The following is a 16,074-nucleotide window of genomic DNA, read 5'->3' as shown; positions in this document are numbered from 1 at the left end:
TGGGCTGAAGAGTGTCCCCAGGGCCTCAGAGTGCCACTTGAGTGTGGATTTTGACCCCACATTGTGGCACACAAGCCAGGAAGGACAGCACCAAGGTGTCTAAGGTCCTGTTAGTGTTCACGACATCGTGCAGAATTTGCCAGCACACCCTGAGCTGCAGGGCAGGCCCCAGCAGTACCTGGTTTTGTTGGCATGACAGGCAGAATGGCACCTGTCCACCTGGGCCCATGAAGACTTTGGCTCAGGGGCCATCCATGGAGGTGGCTGAGGGACCCACCTGTGCTGTGGTCTGCTGTGGGGAGCAGCACTGTGCCCTGTACCATAGCTGGGGTTTAGAGGGGTCAGAACATGGCAAAGGACTTGGGGGCTTTGGCTTTTCCTGACAGAATTTGAACACACTGTTCTCCCAGCCCAGGATGCATCATGTGGGAATGATTGTCACATCTCCTGCTCCACAGAGCACACCTGCAGCTGAAGCACACACTCCATTACAAAAGCTGCAAATTATAGACTTTACATGGTTGCAAGGCACAAGTGCATGGAAAAGCAAGGCATTGGGAGTTACTGAACACACAGAAGTGGCTTCCAGCCATGGGAAAAGGTGATCTCTCAGAGCCCTGGTGTGAAAACCCTCTTCCATAGGCATCCTCCAATGGTGAGTGCTGCTGATGAGATACTGGATAACAAGAACTCCTGGCATGACCCAGAAAAGGCTTGATGGCGAGGGATAAGAAGACAGCATTCACCTGAGGCAAAAGGATAAATGAGGAGTGTGATTGAGTAGAAACAGGGTATTTGCCTTCCCTGCAGAGAGCTATCACTGAATAAAAAAACAATGTGGGGCAGGGCCCTAATTGCCCAATAAGCACTAATTCCCCAATAAGCCCCCAACCCTCTAGCGAGAGTCACTGCCGGGAAACAGCTGCACAAATGTAGCTGTTGTGACACCTGAGCTGAGCAGAATGATTTCAGTCTTCAGCTCCCAGTTTCTCCAAGTGGCCTCACCACAGGATCCAGCACTAGAGGTGGTCAGGCACCCTGGCACACAATGTTGCTCAGGACCCAGCTAAAAAATGCATTTTTGTGTAATTTATTCAACCTTTTTTACACGCTAAATGGTGAAAGTTCCAAGTTGTGTTAGCTAGCGAAGCCACGGAGAGAGGGATTCACACTGTGCAGATGTTCCCTCTACTTACTTCATTAGTTTCTATTAGATACTGACAGATGTACAAAGTGGTAGCACTGAAAAAATTGTGCTGAATCTCATTTCCTTGAGATATACAGCAGAAAGTGTCTTCAGCCATATGGTGGGAATGCATCCAGAAGGTGCTGTGGACATGTCAGGGGAAAAAACACATAGCAAACAGTTCTCCTGGGTACTGGGGGGTCGAGGGTTTATAGCCCTCCCACCTCAGCTCTAAGCTGGTTTCTGACCCACGATTCCAATGTTTCATCAGAATAGTTCTCCTAGATCTGTTATCTCTAGCAAACAGAACTCAGAGATATCACCTCACAGTGATTAAGCAACAAACTGCGTTGGTTGATTCCCTGGCTAATGATTATCCAAGATCTTTGGAGAGTGACTAAAGTCTAAACCCGGGGGGGAGAGCAGGAGTTTGAGTAGACAGTGCTAGTACCACTGAAACAGCTACCCTGTCGGGCCTTGAATCCAGCCTCTGGGAGCAGCCAGCTACCCTTCTCCTGCTGAGGATGGGGCATCTGGGAGCAGCTGTGGAACACAGGATGGTGGCAGACACTGAGCTCCTGGGAGTAGCTGAGTGGCAGTGACATGGCACTGGGCTGCAGGAGGGCCCAAGCCCTGGGCTCGGTGCCAGGGGCAGGGCTACAATAGCCCAAGGCAACCTCCAGCCTAGCTGGGTACCTTCACCACATTCTCTGGACACCCACTATGCTTTCCTTGCTTCCCTTGATTTCTTCCCCTCATGAAAATCTCCCAGCATTGTCTTTCTAACATAAGGCAGATTTACTTTTTTTTTTTTTTTTTTAATCTGTAGGTATTACCAATTACTTTTTTTATCCTTTCTTGAAAAGAAAACTAAAAGCAGAGCTTACAAGTAGAAGGAATTATGTACTTATGGCATCAGCTTTTAGATGGAGCCAAATCCCATCTCTCAGATGATGCATTGCACCTGATAAAATGCACACCTGACAACACACAGCTAGTACCGACAGGGGCAGATTTGCTCTGTGTGCAAGGACGCTCACCATTTTGCCATTTATTATCCTGTTTTACATCTATCACTTCTGTAACCAGCAAGCTTGACTTCTGCAACAGCAGGAAAGACAGATAGCCTCTCACACTCTTTTTGAATCAGAACCCCAGAGAGGTACTGTCAAAATAATAGATCTCTTAAAGAAAATCTTCCTTGTCATCCATCCTACCTTTTTTTGTGAGATCAAATACAGATCCATAACAGTTTTTAATTTTTTGTAGTCCTCATAACTTGGAACTCCCTACACTCTTCCTTTATTGGAATAAAGTATTTTTCCCTAACACAAACAAACCAAACCACATCAATCAGAGTTCTGAGGTGTGAGGTTTGTCAGGCATCTCTTTAAACAAACAAGCAAATTAGACTTAGTGTCAGATGGGTAAAAGAGTGTTTGTCCCCTAAATGCCCCAAATACTCTTTTCCAGGGGGTGTTAGTGGAATTGGTTAGTAGTTGAGCTTACTGCATTTGGGGCAAGCGGCTGTCAGCTGGGGCACATGAAGCCCAGACTAGAGCAGGTAAACAAGCAGGATGGATTTCAAGGACATGTCCTAAACAAGGAGCACAGGATCATTCTCACACCCCAGTTCTTTGAATTAATGAGCATTTAAATATTTGATTACAATGTGAAGCAAGTCCAGGCAGCACCCTTGAAGACGTTAGTTAGGATGCTCTTATCAAAGAAAGAGAAGACAGAATGGAACTGAACACAGGTCTTCTCTCACAAGAAAATTTCCCTTACAACTTGAATATAGTCAACCATCATTATAAACTCTGCTACATTTCCTGGCTCACTCTGCTCATGTTACTTCATAAGATTAGTTCAAGGTACTTGTGAGACACACAGAGTATTTTTTTCAAAAGATAGAGTTAAAAGAAAAAAATCTTATCTACCTTTAAATCCTCATCCCTTCCCATTGTTTTCATCCTTTCAAATCCAAAAAAATTCCTGAAAAGTAGTTTAAAATTAAAAGAAGATACAAGTACCTTGCACCTGTTGAGCATAAATAGAGTAATAAGAGCTGAGAAAGCAACTACAGTAAAACTGGACTTGTAAATTAATCCAGGTCAGTATAGAGTTAACTGTTCAGGGATTAAGGATGTCTTTTGAAAGAGATATTTAAACAAACATTCTGCTAAAAAATCCTAAAATTTTAAGACACACACTAACCCCCTTATAAGAGGTATTTCAGTGTATTGTTTGCCAAAGATCTCACCACTTTGTTGTGATTCCCTTCCTACAAATCCCACTGATAACTTGTAGTCTGACATCCCACTGTACTGGTTTTAGCTGGGATAGAGTTAATTTTCCTCATAGCAGCTCCCATGGTGCTACATTTTTCATTTGGGACCAGAGCAGTGTTGCTAACACAGGGATGAGTTGGTTATTGCTGAACAGTGCTTGCAAAGTGTCGAGGCCTTTTCTGATTCTCACATTGCTCTGTCAGCAAGAAGGATGGGAGTGGGCAAGTATTTGGGAGGGGAGAGAACTGGGACACTACATCCACAGTGCAAAATCCAAAGAGAAGGGCAGAACATGGTACTGTTCCAGAGTGTCTTTACTTATTTCTCAGATATCCTATTCAGGTTTTTCACTGAGAAGGAGTATTCTGTCCTAAGCCAAAGAAAAAAAAATAATGCTTTTGAAGAACCTGAATGGAAGAAACATTCTTGATGTGATGTGGTGTGAGGAACAAGAAAATAATATGAGGAAGAAAGCTTCCAAGCTTATGAGCAGTGAAATTCTACCGTAAAGACGATTTTAGACTCTCTTATTGCATCAGCTGAAGTTTGGGATTAGCAGAGAAAGACAGTATGAAACAATATATGATGGTGTGGAAGAAGGAGAGAAGCTGTTATTTTTAAAATTGTTTCTGGGAGAGAGTGTGGTGAATGTACCGCTCACTCTGAGTTTACAAAATCATCTGCTGTGTCTTAGGGATAAATACCCTGTGAGGAATGTTTTCTGCACTGAAAGGAGTTTGTACCACATACAAACGAGCAATTAGGACCACTAGGGTTCATTTCAGAGAGAGCCTTCTTTGGAAAGTGCTGCCCCTCAGATAACCCCTCTTTGTTTCTCTCTCACATCTACCTTTTCCTGCCGTGCTCTATGGCCAGATTAAAGGATCAATATGTGCTCTACGGCCAGATTAAAGGATCAGTAGGAACTGAAATACTCCACAGTGCTGCCTACTCATCCAGCAGACTGAGTTCTTTTTTGTTTAGAGGAGTTGGAGTTTGACAGTATCTATCTGAGTGCATAAGTTTGTCTGTGAAGCATTAGAAAACAAATCCAGGCTTTCAAAGGGAAGGGAAATCTGCCTTCAGCATTTTTTCCTTGTTTACTTTGGTGACAGAATGATTTTTTTAGGGGATTTTTTTTTTTTTTATGTCTGACTCTGTCTGCCACCACAGATAAGCTTCTGAATCACAGTGACAGAGGAATGGCTGACATTTTTCCTGCTGTTGTTGAAAAGAGAATAAGAGAATTGGTTTGTTATCTTTATTACCAACAGATGACTAGCTGCTTCCCAGGAGGCACCAAAAGTGTAATGCATTTCGCAAAGCAGGACCATCTAATCTTCCCTTCAAAAATCACAGAATTGTTAGGGTTGAAAAGGACCTCTGGCAGACCATGCAGTCCGACTCCCCTGCCAAGGCAGCCTCACCCAGAGAGCAGGTGACACACGAACAGGTCCAGATGGGTTTTGAATTTCTGCAGAGAGGGAGACTCCATGACATCACTGGGCAACCTGTTCCAGTGCTCTGCCACCCTCAATGTAAAGTTCTTCCTCATGCTGAGGTGGAACTTCTTACGGTTTAGTTTATGGCCATTGTCCCTCATCCTATTGCTGGGCACCGCTGAAAAGAGTCTGGCACCATCATCTTGGCATCTGTCTTTGGGATATTTTTATGCATTAATGGGATCCCCTCTCAGTCTTCTCTTCTCTAGACTAAGCACACCCAGCTCCCTCAGTCTCGCTTCATAAGAGAGATGATCCAAGCCCCAAATCCTCTTTGTGGCCCTCTGCAGGACCCTCTCGAGTAGCTCCTTGTCTTTCTTGTATCGAGGAGCCCAGAACTGGACACAGTACTCCAAATGTGGCCTCACTGGTGCCGAGTAGAGGGGGAGAATCACCTCCCTCGACCTGCTGGCCACACTCTTCCCAGTGCATCCCAGGATACTATTGTCCCTCCATCTGCGTAGGGAAGCCTCGGAAAACAAAGCAAACGGGGGGGGGGGGGGGGGGGGGGAGATATTTTTCCCGGAACTGAAGGAGAACACCCACCCAGGGGTGGGAGAAGGAGGCGAGTGGTGCCTGAGGCCACCAGGTGGCAGCCCAGGACCGCGCCTGTCCCCTGCCTGCCGGCGACGCCGGGATGCGATAGGCGCAGCCGAGCCGGGTGCGGGAGGGTCACACCCGAAACGCGGTGTCACAGATTTCGAGGGACGGGCAATGGAGTGGGTGGCAAAGGCGTCCTCACACCCCGCAGAGCCACACAACAGTCGGTGAGGGCTTTCTAGACTCGTTGCGTCTGAAAGGCTTTCGGTTCGGATAGAAAGACATCATTAGTGGCATTAAAACATAACCACTGCTCAGTAAAGCCCATGGGATTAAAGGACAAGGTCCTGGACTGCAATACAGCCTCTCTTTTCTAGTACTCTGTTTTGTGTAGGTAACAAATCCTTTCCAAATAATAATGATTTTTCCAGCTGTGTCATCGATCTCTCAAATAAGATGTTCTCTGGCAGCATACTAACACTCTCCTGCTTTCAAAAGAGGAGGAAGAACTTAGGAAGAATTTATAGCATTTTTCTTTGAGAAGTTTTGGTGCATTCTGTAATGAAAAGAGAAAAAACACTCAACCTAATTAATAGAACTACAGCTAACAAAAGGTGACCTGAAGGAGTAGTACATTTCCTTATTGGTCTTATAGTCAAGTAATACCAGAGCAAAGTCTTTAGCAGCACACCTCCATGCCCATATCCTTCACTTTTCTTCCTCTCATCTTTGCAGAGCTTTAACCTGAGACAGCTTTACCCATGTGCTGGCCTTATACAGGTGATGAGTCAAGCTAAAAGGGAAGGAAAAAAAAACATCCCAGCGTTGCAGTTCACTGTGTGGTGGTTTCTGTTTGGCTGTCACCCTAAGTCAAAAGGAACAACCTATCAGTGACACCTCTAGAAAGGGACTTGTTATGGATGTTGATTTTTTTTGTAACAGCAACAATTAAGAAGGGATTGAAAAAAACTATTACGCAAAACAGCACAGGATGTTCCCTTGGAAAGAGAAGAGTCTTGTTATGTGCTATGCAATATGGTATGGGTTTCCACCCCTTTTCTCTCTCCCTTCTTCAGAGGTTTTCCACAGAAAGCAGTTTTTCTTCTATCAGTGCTTCTTTCTTTTTCCATCTCACTGTTCTGGAAGATTTGCAAGAGGAGAATAAACTTGGCCTAGGGTCAAGACTAGACCCTATTTGCCACAAAGGTACTATTGTGTTTGGTTCATTAGAGTTCTCTTGGTAGTTTCCTCAACATCTAGGCAAGGGCACCACTAGAGGGTCCAGAAATCTCTTTTCCTGCTGAGCAGAGCTCAGCCTGGGATAAGAGGCAAGTGTAGTTCTAACAGGAGTTTCTGTAAATCACAGCAATAATATAGGGGGATATATGTAATTACAAGGTAAGGGATAAATTAGTCATGATGTCATAAGTGAATATTCCGACAAATAGTGAGGCTGCCATAGTCCTTGTAATTTAGTTTTCTTAGGTGCAAGCAATATACTTTTTGATAACTGTGGTCAAAGATGGTCTTTAGACTGCAGATGACTAATCACAAAAACAGTAGGATGTCTGTAGGAGTGAAAAGAGAATGATCTCTATTTTTGAAGGGTATTTTTCTTCCTTCCAGAATGACTTCAGAAAAAGGGGCCCTACCTGATCTTAGGTAAAATCTTTTTTTTTCCCCAAAAGCTGTCTGCTCATGAGGTTAACAATCAAAACCAGGCGCTGTGTGTATCACTGCTTAGAAGTACACACTGGTCACTCCACCTGCTCATTTCTCTAATTTCCACTATGTCCACATGGCAAGCTCTCCCAGGCCCTTACTTCTGGAGTGGTCTCTGGGCACTGCCATGATGAAGTCAATGCTACCTTTTCAGACTGAAATCCCAAAAAACCTGTGCCTCATATCCTAATGGATTCAAATGAGACGAAAAGAAAGGTAGTAACATCCTGTCCTCATCAAGGGTGCTGTGAGAGAACAGAAGAACCTCAAGGGCGGCAAACACCTCCTGCAGCTTGTCAATTCTCTTCTTTGAGTCCAAAGGAGACCCATAACATACATGGGAAAAATTTGTTCTGGGATAGGAACTGCAAAGTGAATGTTTACCTTATGTTTGAACAGCTGATTCATCCCAGCAAGAGGAGTTCCATTTTTGGACCCACTTCTCTAGGCACTAGCTACCCTGATGTGGCCACTGAGCTAAAACCAATCTTAGCAAGCAGTGTCCTATTTGAAAACAGAGGTTACCTCCAAAGAGAAATTACATGCAAAGCTACAGCAGAGTGGGGTGACAGGAGCATTACAAAAGCTCTTTAAAAAAAAAGGACAGTGTGTATTTGTTTCTTCTAAAATTTGAAACAAAAAAACCTCCAGAGTCTCCTTTGCAAGGAGCTCTGTAAAGCAGGATGTCCAACAAACACAAAGCCTTGAGCAGGCAGAGGGGCAGCACGTCTAATGTCAGGTACAGTTTAAAACAGAGACTGACCCAGAAAATGTTATTTCAGCCTTGTTTTTTCTTGAGTTACTGCTTCCCTGGGAGACTTAAGCCTAACACATGAAAAATACCAGTCCCCTGAAAAGCAAGTATATTGAACTTCCCACAGATTTGCTTTTCTATACACTGCTTTCCATTTCTGTGTTTGATTTGCACAACAATCTGTGTCCATCACCTCCTGAAAGTGTATCCTCTCTCCCACCACACAGCCTTCCCTTCTGTTGTTTTTTGCAGCTCTTGTTTCTCACCATCCCTCCATGCCAATCCTACCTTTTACTTCCCTTTTAGCCAGGCAATTCCTCTCCCCACTGGCTTCCCGTCTCCTATTAAATGCTCAGCTCGTGTTCCCTCCTCCCCCTCAGTCTTAGGGATGGGTCCCCACGCAGCGCTGCCTTTCTTTCTCTCTCCTCTTCCTTGCATGGTTCTCCTTGGCACAGCTTTTCTACTTAAAATAATCTAAGCAGTTTTCCTACATAAGGGGTCTTTGCTCCTCACACTTCTGTGGATGCACATGCTGTGTACTACTACCTTCTCCTCCCAGCTGACAAACTACATCTTCTTCCCAGGCTTCTCTTTCCCTTTCTGTCTGCATTCCCAGCACTAGCCAGCTATGCTGTTTCCTGATTTTTCTGTGCCCTTTTCAGTGTTCCTCTGCAACCCCACTTAAAGCAATTTCTTCCAGAAGTTCACCCTTAACATTTAATCATTATCTCAGCCACTCAGGCTTGTGTCTTCCTCCATTTTCTGAAGCTCCTTGACCATTTTTGCCTGAGACAGTGGAACATATGCACTGGGAAAAGAGAAAAAAAATAGGGAATTTTTCAATGAAGGAAGCAAATGTGTGAGCTCTGAAAGATCTGAACTCTTTAAACCATTTTATATACTCTTCCTGCTCTCCCAAAATAAATACTTCAGAAGGACTAGGGTAGGACTTTAGTTTCTGAGACGCCCTAACAGCAGAGATCCTTGGGGTACCCAGTAGGCAGAGCCACTCTGGGGTGCAGAGGTTGAGTGTGGAAAGGAAGGGACCAGTTAATGAGGATCCTGACAAGCCCCTGAAGATAAAAATCTATTGAAGGGTGAGGCTGAGATAGAAGCACAGTAGCTAAAACTCAGTTCTCAAACAAGAAACTGAAATGTATAATTACACAAGAGCACTGAATAGAGGTTTCTGTTAATCTGTGATTCGATAATCTTCTTTCATTGCCACTTAGCAACAGAATTCCAAACTGATGATGGAAAGCCATGTTGACTTAAAATTCCTCTCTTTGCAGGGTAGAGATGAGAAAATGTCCCTTTCTGCGCAGGCACAGCAGGTTTTCCAGGTATTGGTTATATTGTGCCTTTTAGCACTAAAATGCAGACAACCTGAATTTCAAGTTGCCCAAAGTCCAGCTCAGTTGGGCAAACAAAGTTGTTTATAAGAATTAGCAAATTTTACTCACAGAAACACAGGATTAATCCAAACACACACATCCAGAGACTTCATTAAAATCATACATCATAAGAAGGGGGAATGTGGAAAAAGGGACCAGTGGCCCAAAACTGCTGCACTGGAAATTACTCCTAACTGATGGGTCAGACGGCAGTCATCATCATACTTTTTGGTGATCCACAGTATCACAGAGATGCTCAGAGAGTAATGCAGGAGGGTGTTATCCTACTGCAATGATCCCTACCCAGATTCACTGACCATCGTTTCATCTTCAAGAGACGCTCTACACCCAAACAGAGAGCCAGCCTACCTCAGCCCTCTCCTAGGTTCAGCTATTTTCATAAACATCACAAAAAGTGTTAGATTTAGGTGCCTTTCTTCTTTCCATCTCCTTCTTACCTTTTATTTTTCTACTTCTTCTTACCTTTTTTTCTTTTCCTGTGCTTTTTGACTACAAAGTCGAGCAGTCAGATAAGATACCATCTTTCACAGTGAGTCTGGGGGTAGAGAGGCAGCTAAAAGACATCCTATAAGCTGCTTAGCAGTCAGGCTCAGCCGCATCTTGGAGTGGCTGGTGAGGCTGCATGCCCTGCTTGACATTCAGCAGATTCTTCCCCACAGTCCAATTCGGATGCCTTTTCCTTTGCAAGTGTCATGATCCTCAGAGACAAGACTCCAACAGTAACAGCTTCCTCTCACCTTGAGGAATTTGTTTCCCGTACTGTGGAAAGAATGGGCTCCCATCCCAGTAGTGCTGCCCATCAGCAGAGGAGAGAGGGGAGGTATTCCAGCCAAAGGGCGATAGACCCAAGGGTGCTGTTAAAATGAATGTTTGAATTAATATTTACATTTTAAAAGGACTAGCTTTGCTTTCCTGGGTTTATCTTCAGCCAAGGACATGGCCCTTTTTTTTGTTTTGTTTTGTTTTTACAGTAATGTTTTCTCTGAAACTGAGGAGCAAAGACCTGCCCATGCCAGACATGTGAACTCTGTTTAAGAGGGTGCCTTTGTACCACAACATGACTTTGCTCCAGATTGCTGGAGCTCTTTATTCCCAGGCCAAACCAACCATGGTGGCATTGATCTGTCCAAGAGGGCTACTGAGCTCCATGACTGCTGGATGCCTTGCCATGGACTGCAGGACAGGGTCCCCTCCAGAAAGACTTGATGGAGAGGCAAAGAGGAATGGCAGGGTATGGCACTCTGCTACCTCTTCTACTGTTTTGGATGGCTGGGTGAGAGGAACAAACAAGGAATTCTGCTTTCAAAAGAGCCCAGGGGATTTTTTCTACAAGCAATTACACCTGTTTAATTACACCAGTGTTGGTAGGTGTTACTAGAGTACCTATGGACCTCTGCAGGAAATAAACCCACCATCCATGAGTCAGCTGGATTTGTGCAGCATGCAGTTGTGCAAGCACTTCAGGCAGAGGGGGGAAAAAGTCTCCTAAGACATGTGCTTTCATGCCCTGAGATTTTCCCAACTTCTGCATGCCAACACTGGGTGTAAAAAAAGACAAATTGCTCAACAGAAAGGAGTGTGACTAGCAATTACACACTTCTGCTATTTACAGCCTTCCTCACATAATGGTACAAAGAAGGAGCAAAATTAGTATGTGTTCCTCTTTTTATGTGACTTTTTGTACTTTGTGGAAGAGCTTCAATAGACTCATCAAGATGATACTAATAAAAGATCTACAATTCTGTCTATAGTCAAATATTCCCCAGATAATAGTTGTGGGCTGGACTTATTTGCTCGTTTTTCCCACCTGAGGTTATGCTTCTTCCATCATTTTTCAAAGACTAAAGCACCTACTTCCTGATCATCATCTTTAAAGAAAAAAATAAAATTTGCTTTTTTCCTATCACCAGGACCCCAATAGCTAATAATGTCAAGCTCATTAGAAATCACCAGTACAAAGCAGTAGCCAACAGTGTAGTGAAGTCTAATACCGGGGACAGAGGGAATCTTTTAAATTGTGTGAAGGAAAGCAGGGTAAAGAAAGTAATTCAGAGTGCGTAAGCCTTTTGTCCTCTGTTGAGGGAGAATGCTAGTTAGCATTGATCTGACATTTCAAAGCCTTTTGAGGCGTCCAAGCAATTCTAAGGACTTGTCTATTTGACCACACTTGAGAGTTTGTTAAGGTAGAACATAAAGTGTGGCAACTGTTCTGCTAGGTGTGGACAAGCTGCTGGCCTCGGTGCCTTTTCTGGCCTACATGAAAGGGATTAAAATTCTTTTGAATCATGCTTAGAGGAGAAAATCACAGAGATGAAGAGGATTAAATGAATTTCGTTTACCAGTACATATTTCCCTAAGCTGGTTTCCAGTGGCTCCAATTTTATGGGCTGTAATGCACTTTCAGGAAGACATGGGATGCTGTGCACTGCATCATGTAGTAGCAAAGAGATCATAGTGCTGCCCTACAAACAGAGAGGGCACAACCTGGCCTCCTTAGGGCACCACTTGGCCTCATGCAGCCCCCAGATCAGCTTTGCATGAATATTGGGGTGATGAGGAGTAAGAGAGGTCCATGAGCTCTGGTGTGGGAACTGGTATTAGAAGGCCAGTACAGCAATCACAGTTCATACTATAAGGACTGCAGATTTTCTTGGATTACTTTAGTCAAACTACACTGAATTCCTCAGAGATTTGAAGAACACAAACTCAACCTCTGGAGGAAAAAATGACCCAAAAGTTAAAACACAACCTAGGTATGTTTTACAGGTACAATCTGTACCATAATCTGCATTATAGAATTTATAGATTTTAGAGTGAAGCAAGAAGAGTTTAGACTAAGTGCCTGAATATGAAAGACTTATGGGCTTCTATTGAAGCTAAGTCATTGATATATAGCATAGAGTGGACAAACATCCAGCATCAGGGCATTCTTTGGATGGCTCTGCTACAAGCTGGAATTGCTGCAAGAAAAATGATTCTTCATAAAAACTTGCTTGACCTCCACATCTTCTAACAGTGAGCAGTGGGAATAATTCCCCAATAGCTCCGTGCTCATCCAGCACTGTGAATCACTCCACTTGCACAGTGTTTTTTTATAAAATATTTAAAATCACTATGTGAACTCCAGGTTTGTGACACAAACTACTGCTAGTCAGGAAGTCAAACTTCCTATGTGTTTGACTTGAATACAGGCAATAATCATTTTTCCTAACTCTAACAGAGACCTGACAGGCTGCTGTAAGCCAGCTAGTTTCACCCCCTGGACACTACATACTGGAGAACACATAGAGGGTCTGTTGGATAAGGTGGTTGTTGTTCTGCTTGAGTTTGTCCCAAAGACACAATAGGCCTCTGCTTTGTTACTGTTATTGATAAAGCATGCCTGGATTCAGAAAAAGTCCTGAACAGTCCTGAGACTGAACAGTTTCTCAGCAATGGTGTGTGGTGGGCCAAAATACTATGCAGATCAAGAAAGAAAAGCCATATGCTCCCAAGGAAGAACATAGACAGAAACAGGGCTGGGATAAAATGCACACCTCAACTGCAAAAAGCAGATTTTGTAATAGCTATGATTTTAGATCTAGAACAGTGGCACAATGGTCATAGATATAGCTAAGTTGTAGGCTCAGCTGATATTTATTCTACTTTCATGCTACAGGAGGTCGTCTGAACCTAGTTCAGAGACAGTGAGGAAAGACATTGCTATTTTTATCTGGAGCAAGTGTTGCATTGAACTATTCATAAGCTTGCACTCTATAAACCTGAGCAGGTATCTGTTATGTGATTAGAATTCAGTCTCCCAGCTTGGCTCACAGTAGGTAAAGAGGGATATAACCACAGAGGCTTAATCATGGAAAAGTATACACACGTTGCCTTTGTTCATCCATTTAAAGCAACAGTCTGTGTTTGCAATTATGTATGGCAGACAGCAGTTCAGGCAGAAAGCACACTGGAGAGTTTGTGTATTTACATATATGAAAGCATACAGAAGCTAGATTTTTCCTTACAATATATTACTGAATGACTGCCAGTTAATCTTCTATTGACTCATATATCCCACTGAATTTCAAAGCGTATAAATTGGTTTTGTCTCACATAGTAAAAAACTAGCTCAATTTATGGGCAATATGGTGAGAAGCACTAGGAATCTCAAAGTCACTCATATTTTTATAGTATGCTTTCATCAAGTATTTCCTATCTTGGTCACAGAGCTAGCTTTCACATCTGCTACAGGTATTACTAGCAAGAGCTTTTGGCTCAGAGAAGCTAGTCTAAGAGCAGTGGCTGGTCCACAATAGCTATTAACTCTTCTGCTTATGCATCACACTGCTGGTTCCATGACATAGAAGTGTTTAGCCCTTCTTCAAGGGCTTTATCCTTGATATGTTGTAGTATACTTCATTCTTGTTCTTAAAAGTTGAGGAAGAGCAAAATAAAAAAACAAAAAAATCCAGATGTTATTAGTGTATTCATGTATTGCACATAAGGGTCATAATCTGCTCTGTTCCTGCCCTTTTGGAATACCTATCTTTTTTTATCCCTCAAAAAATACAAAGTTATTTCCTGTCAGTTCCATTTTCATGCAGTACACGTTTGTTTTTGACAGACCAGTGACACTGGTAAATGTACTTGGAAGTTGATGCAAAAGTTCAGTGAAGTCTGTGGTAGACACAGGAACTCTGTTTATGAGATAAAATGATTAGTACAGCATTTCCTCAGAGTTTTTGGCAGGAAGCAGGCACCAGTCCAATTAATAAAAAGAAAGGCATAGATGTGTCACTGTAACTTGGAATCTTCCTGCTCAACAGCATGCCCAGGGGGTTTTATTCCAGGGCAGATGAAGATATTATTCCAAGATGGGCCAGATCAAAAGGAGGGATATATGGTCTGGTTAGCCCAGGACACAACAGAATGCAAAGGCACTTACAGATACACCAGCAACAGTTCACATCAAAGCTGCATCCAATGAGTTCATGCAGTGATCTACCTATATCTATATTGATCTCCACTAAAGAAAGACTTGAGCAATTCAGATAACATTATAGGATGATTAGCCATTAACCAATGGCTAATTTGACCTTGTGCAAATTTGAAGAAGCTTTTGAAGAGCCTACCCAGGCAGCCCTGCATGATGGAAAAACAGGCATTTCCTCACACCTATTTGTATTCATGTACCAAATTGAAGTGCCTTAGACTCGGCATTTTACAACCTTAAACAGCAAGATGCAGAGCAAAGTACATAGCTGCAATAGCTTAGCAAATATATATAACCTAAGAAAAGATTATAATTTAACCCTGCAGGACCTTTTTTGGCCATTATAGCTAGAGGAAGATTTTCATTGTCATATCCGATCTAATCTTTGACATCTGCAGTCCACTAAGAATAAATTGACGGTTTATAGAAATTCACTTTAAAAATGTTTTATACTACCGAAAGAGTGTAGTCAAGACCCTATGAAAATAGTGATCTCTGTTAATGATTTTTTGCCATCAGAAACATTTTCAACATGTTGTAGATTTACTGTGTATGTCTTACTGTAAAAAGGGCACAAAAAATAAATTTATGATATGAACCACCTAATCATTTTACTAATGAATAGATTGACCTTTAAAAACATTGATCTCAAGACAAGTTCCAGTATCTTTCAGCCACAGAAAACGTTACAGCATCAGGGCTGGCACAAGGCTATTCTGTTAGGTTTGTGTATAAACTGACTTTTTTTTTTTTTTTTTAGCAATCACTTGTCTAGACTGATAGATTAGTATGTAGACATGAATACATATTAAGTTGAATAATAGAATTTTGTTTTCAAGGGATCACAGGGACTATAGGGGTATCTAATGAAGTAGTAATATTCAGTGCCCAGTGACCTTGGAGTTTAAACACTTCAGAGCAAAAGCCTGCTGAGATGAGCAGGTGCCAGGTGGATTCATATACTACAAATGCCCTAAACCAACAATCATCTGTTTAGATGGGGGTTTTATACGGTCTTTGGGCTATGTCCCAGGATGCCCCCTGGACATAACCTTGAAATGATAAAAAAACCTGTGATTTTATACCTCAAGATGAACCCAACCCATCTATCTTCAAAATTGTTTCCTAACAGTATACAATTCCTCACTTTTTAATTCACTGGATTTGATTTAGGACACAAAACAAGGATGATATTCTTATTTTTCTGCATAAGATCAGTAGTGTTTCCTTACTTCCCATTGAAATAGGCAGTTAGTCCTATGAATAAGGTCTGAGAATGACCATTAAAACTCTAAATACAGACATACTGCTCATAGAAAATGAAAATGGCAGCAGCAGGCTGACAAACATGTAAACGCCACACATACCTGAAATACTACCATTTTTTATTGCTATTCTTTACAAATTGAAATTCACACTCAAACATGAACCTCCCTGGGCACACTTATTAATTAGAAAAGCATTATCCCTGGCTTTGCAGAGACAGGAAATATTATATAATTAGCAAACAGTGAAAGCAAGAGAACATTTCTCACTGGCTTCAAGCAGTTACTGTGTGGAGCACTCTACTGACGTGCCAGAGCTCTGCCACAGCAACTCAGTTGGCAGACACTTGGAGTAAAACTCGAAGAATTCTTGACTCTAGTTCAGAAAATTCAGGCAAACTTCTTTGAGAGGTAAATTTCAGGT

The 16,074-nt window shown here is 42.5% G+C and overlaps 2 protein-coding genes across 2 annotated transcripts in view; one reads left to right on the top strand and one right to left on the bottom strand.

The window, feature by feature from the left end:
- LOC116794764 (desmoglein-2-like) overlaps window positions 1-13,236 on the top strand; it is a 39,326-nt gene extending 26,090 nt beyond the window's left edge. Inside the window, exon 16 of the mRNA XM_032703801.1 lies at window positions 13,226-13,236. Coding sequence (XP_032559692.1) covers window positions 13,226-13,228 — 3 coding nt within the window. The 3' untranslated portion in view covers window positions 13,229-13,236. The remainder of the gene's footprint in view (window positions 1-13,225) is intronic.
- Window positions 1-16,074, bottom strand: part of B4GALT6 (beta-1,4-galactosyltransferase 6) — a 72,666-nt gene that overhangs the window by 1,920 nt on the left and 54,672 nt on the right. Inside the window, exon 9 of the transcript XR_004359878.1 lies at window positions 71-746. The gene's annotated coding sequence lies outside the window, so the exon portion shown is untranslated. The remainder of the gene's footprint in view (window positions 1-70; window positions 747-16,074) is intronic.

The sequence above is a fragment of the Chiroxiphia lanceolata genome, chromosome 1 (genome assembly GCF_009829145.1).
Source record: "Chiroxiphia lanceolata isolate bChiLan1 chromosome 1, bChiLan1.pri, whole genome shotgun sequence".
Taxonomy (NCBI): Eukaryota; Metazoa; Chordata; class Aves; order Passeriformes; family Pipridae; genus Chiroxiphia; species Chiroxiphia lanceolata.
This window is presented reverse-complemented; position numbering and strand designations above follow the sequence as displayed.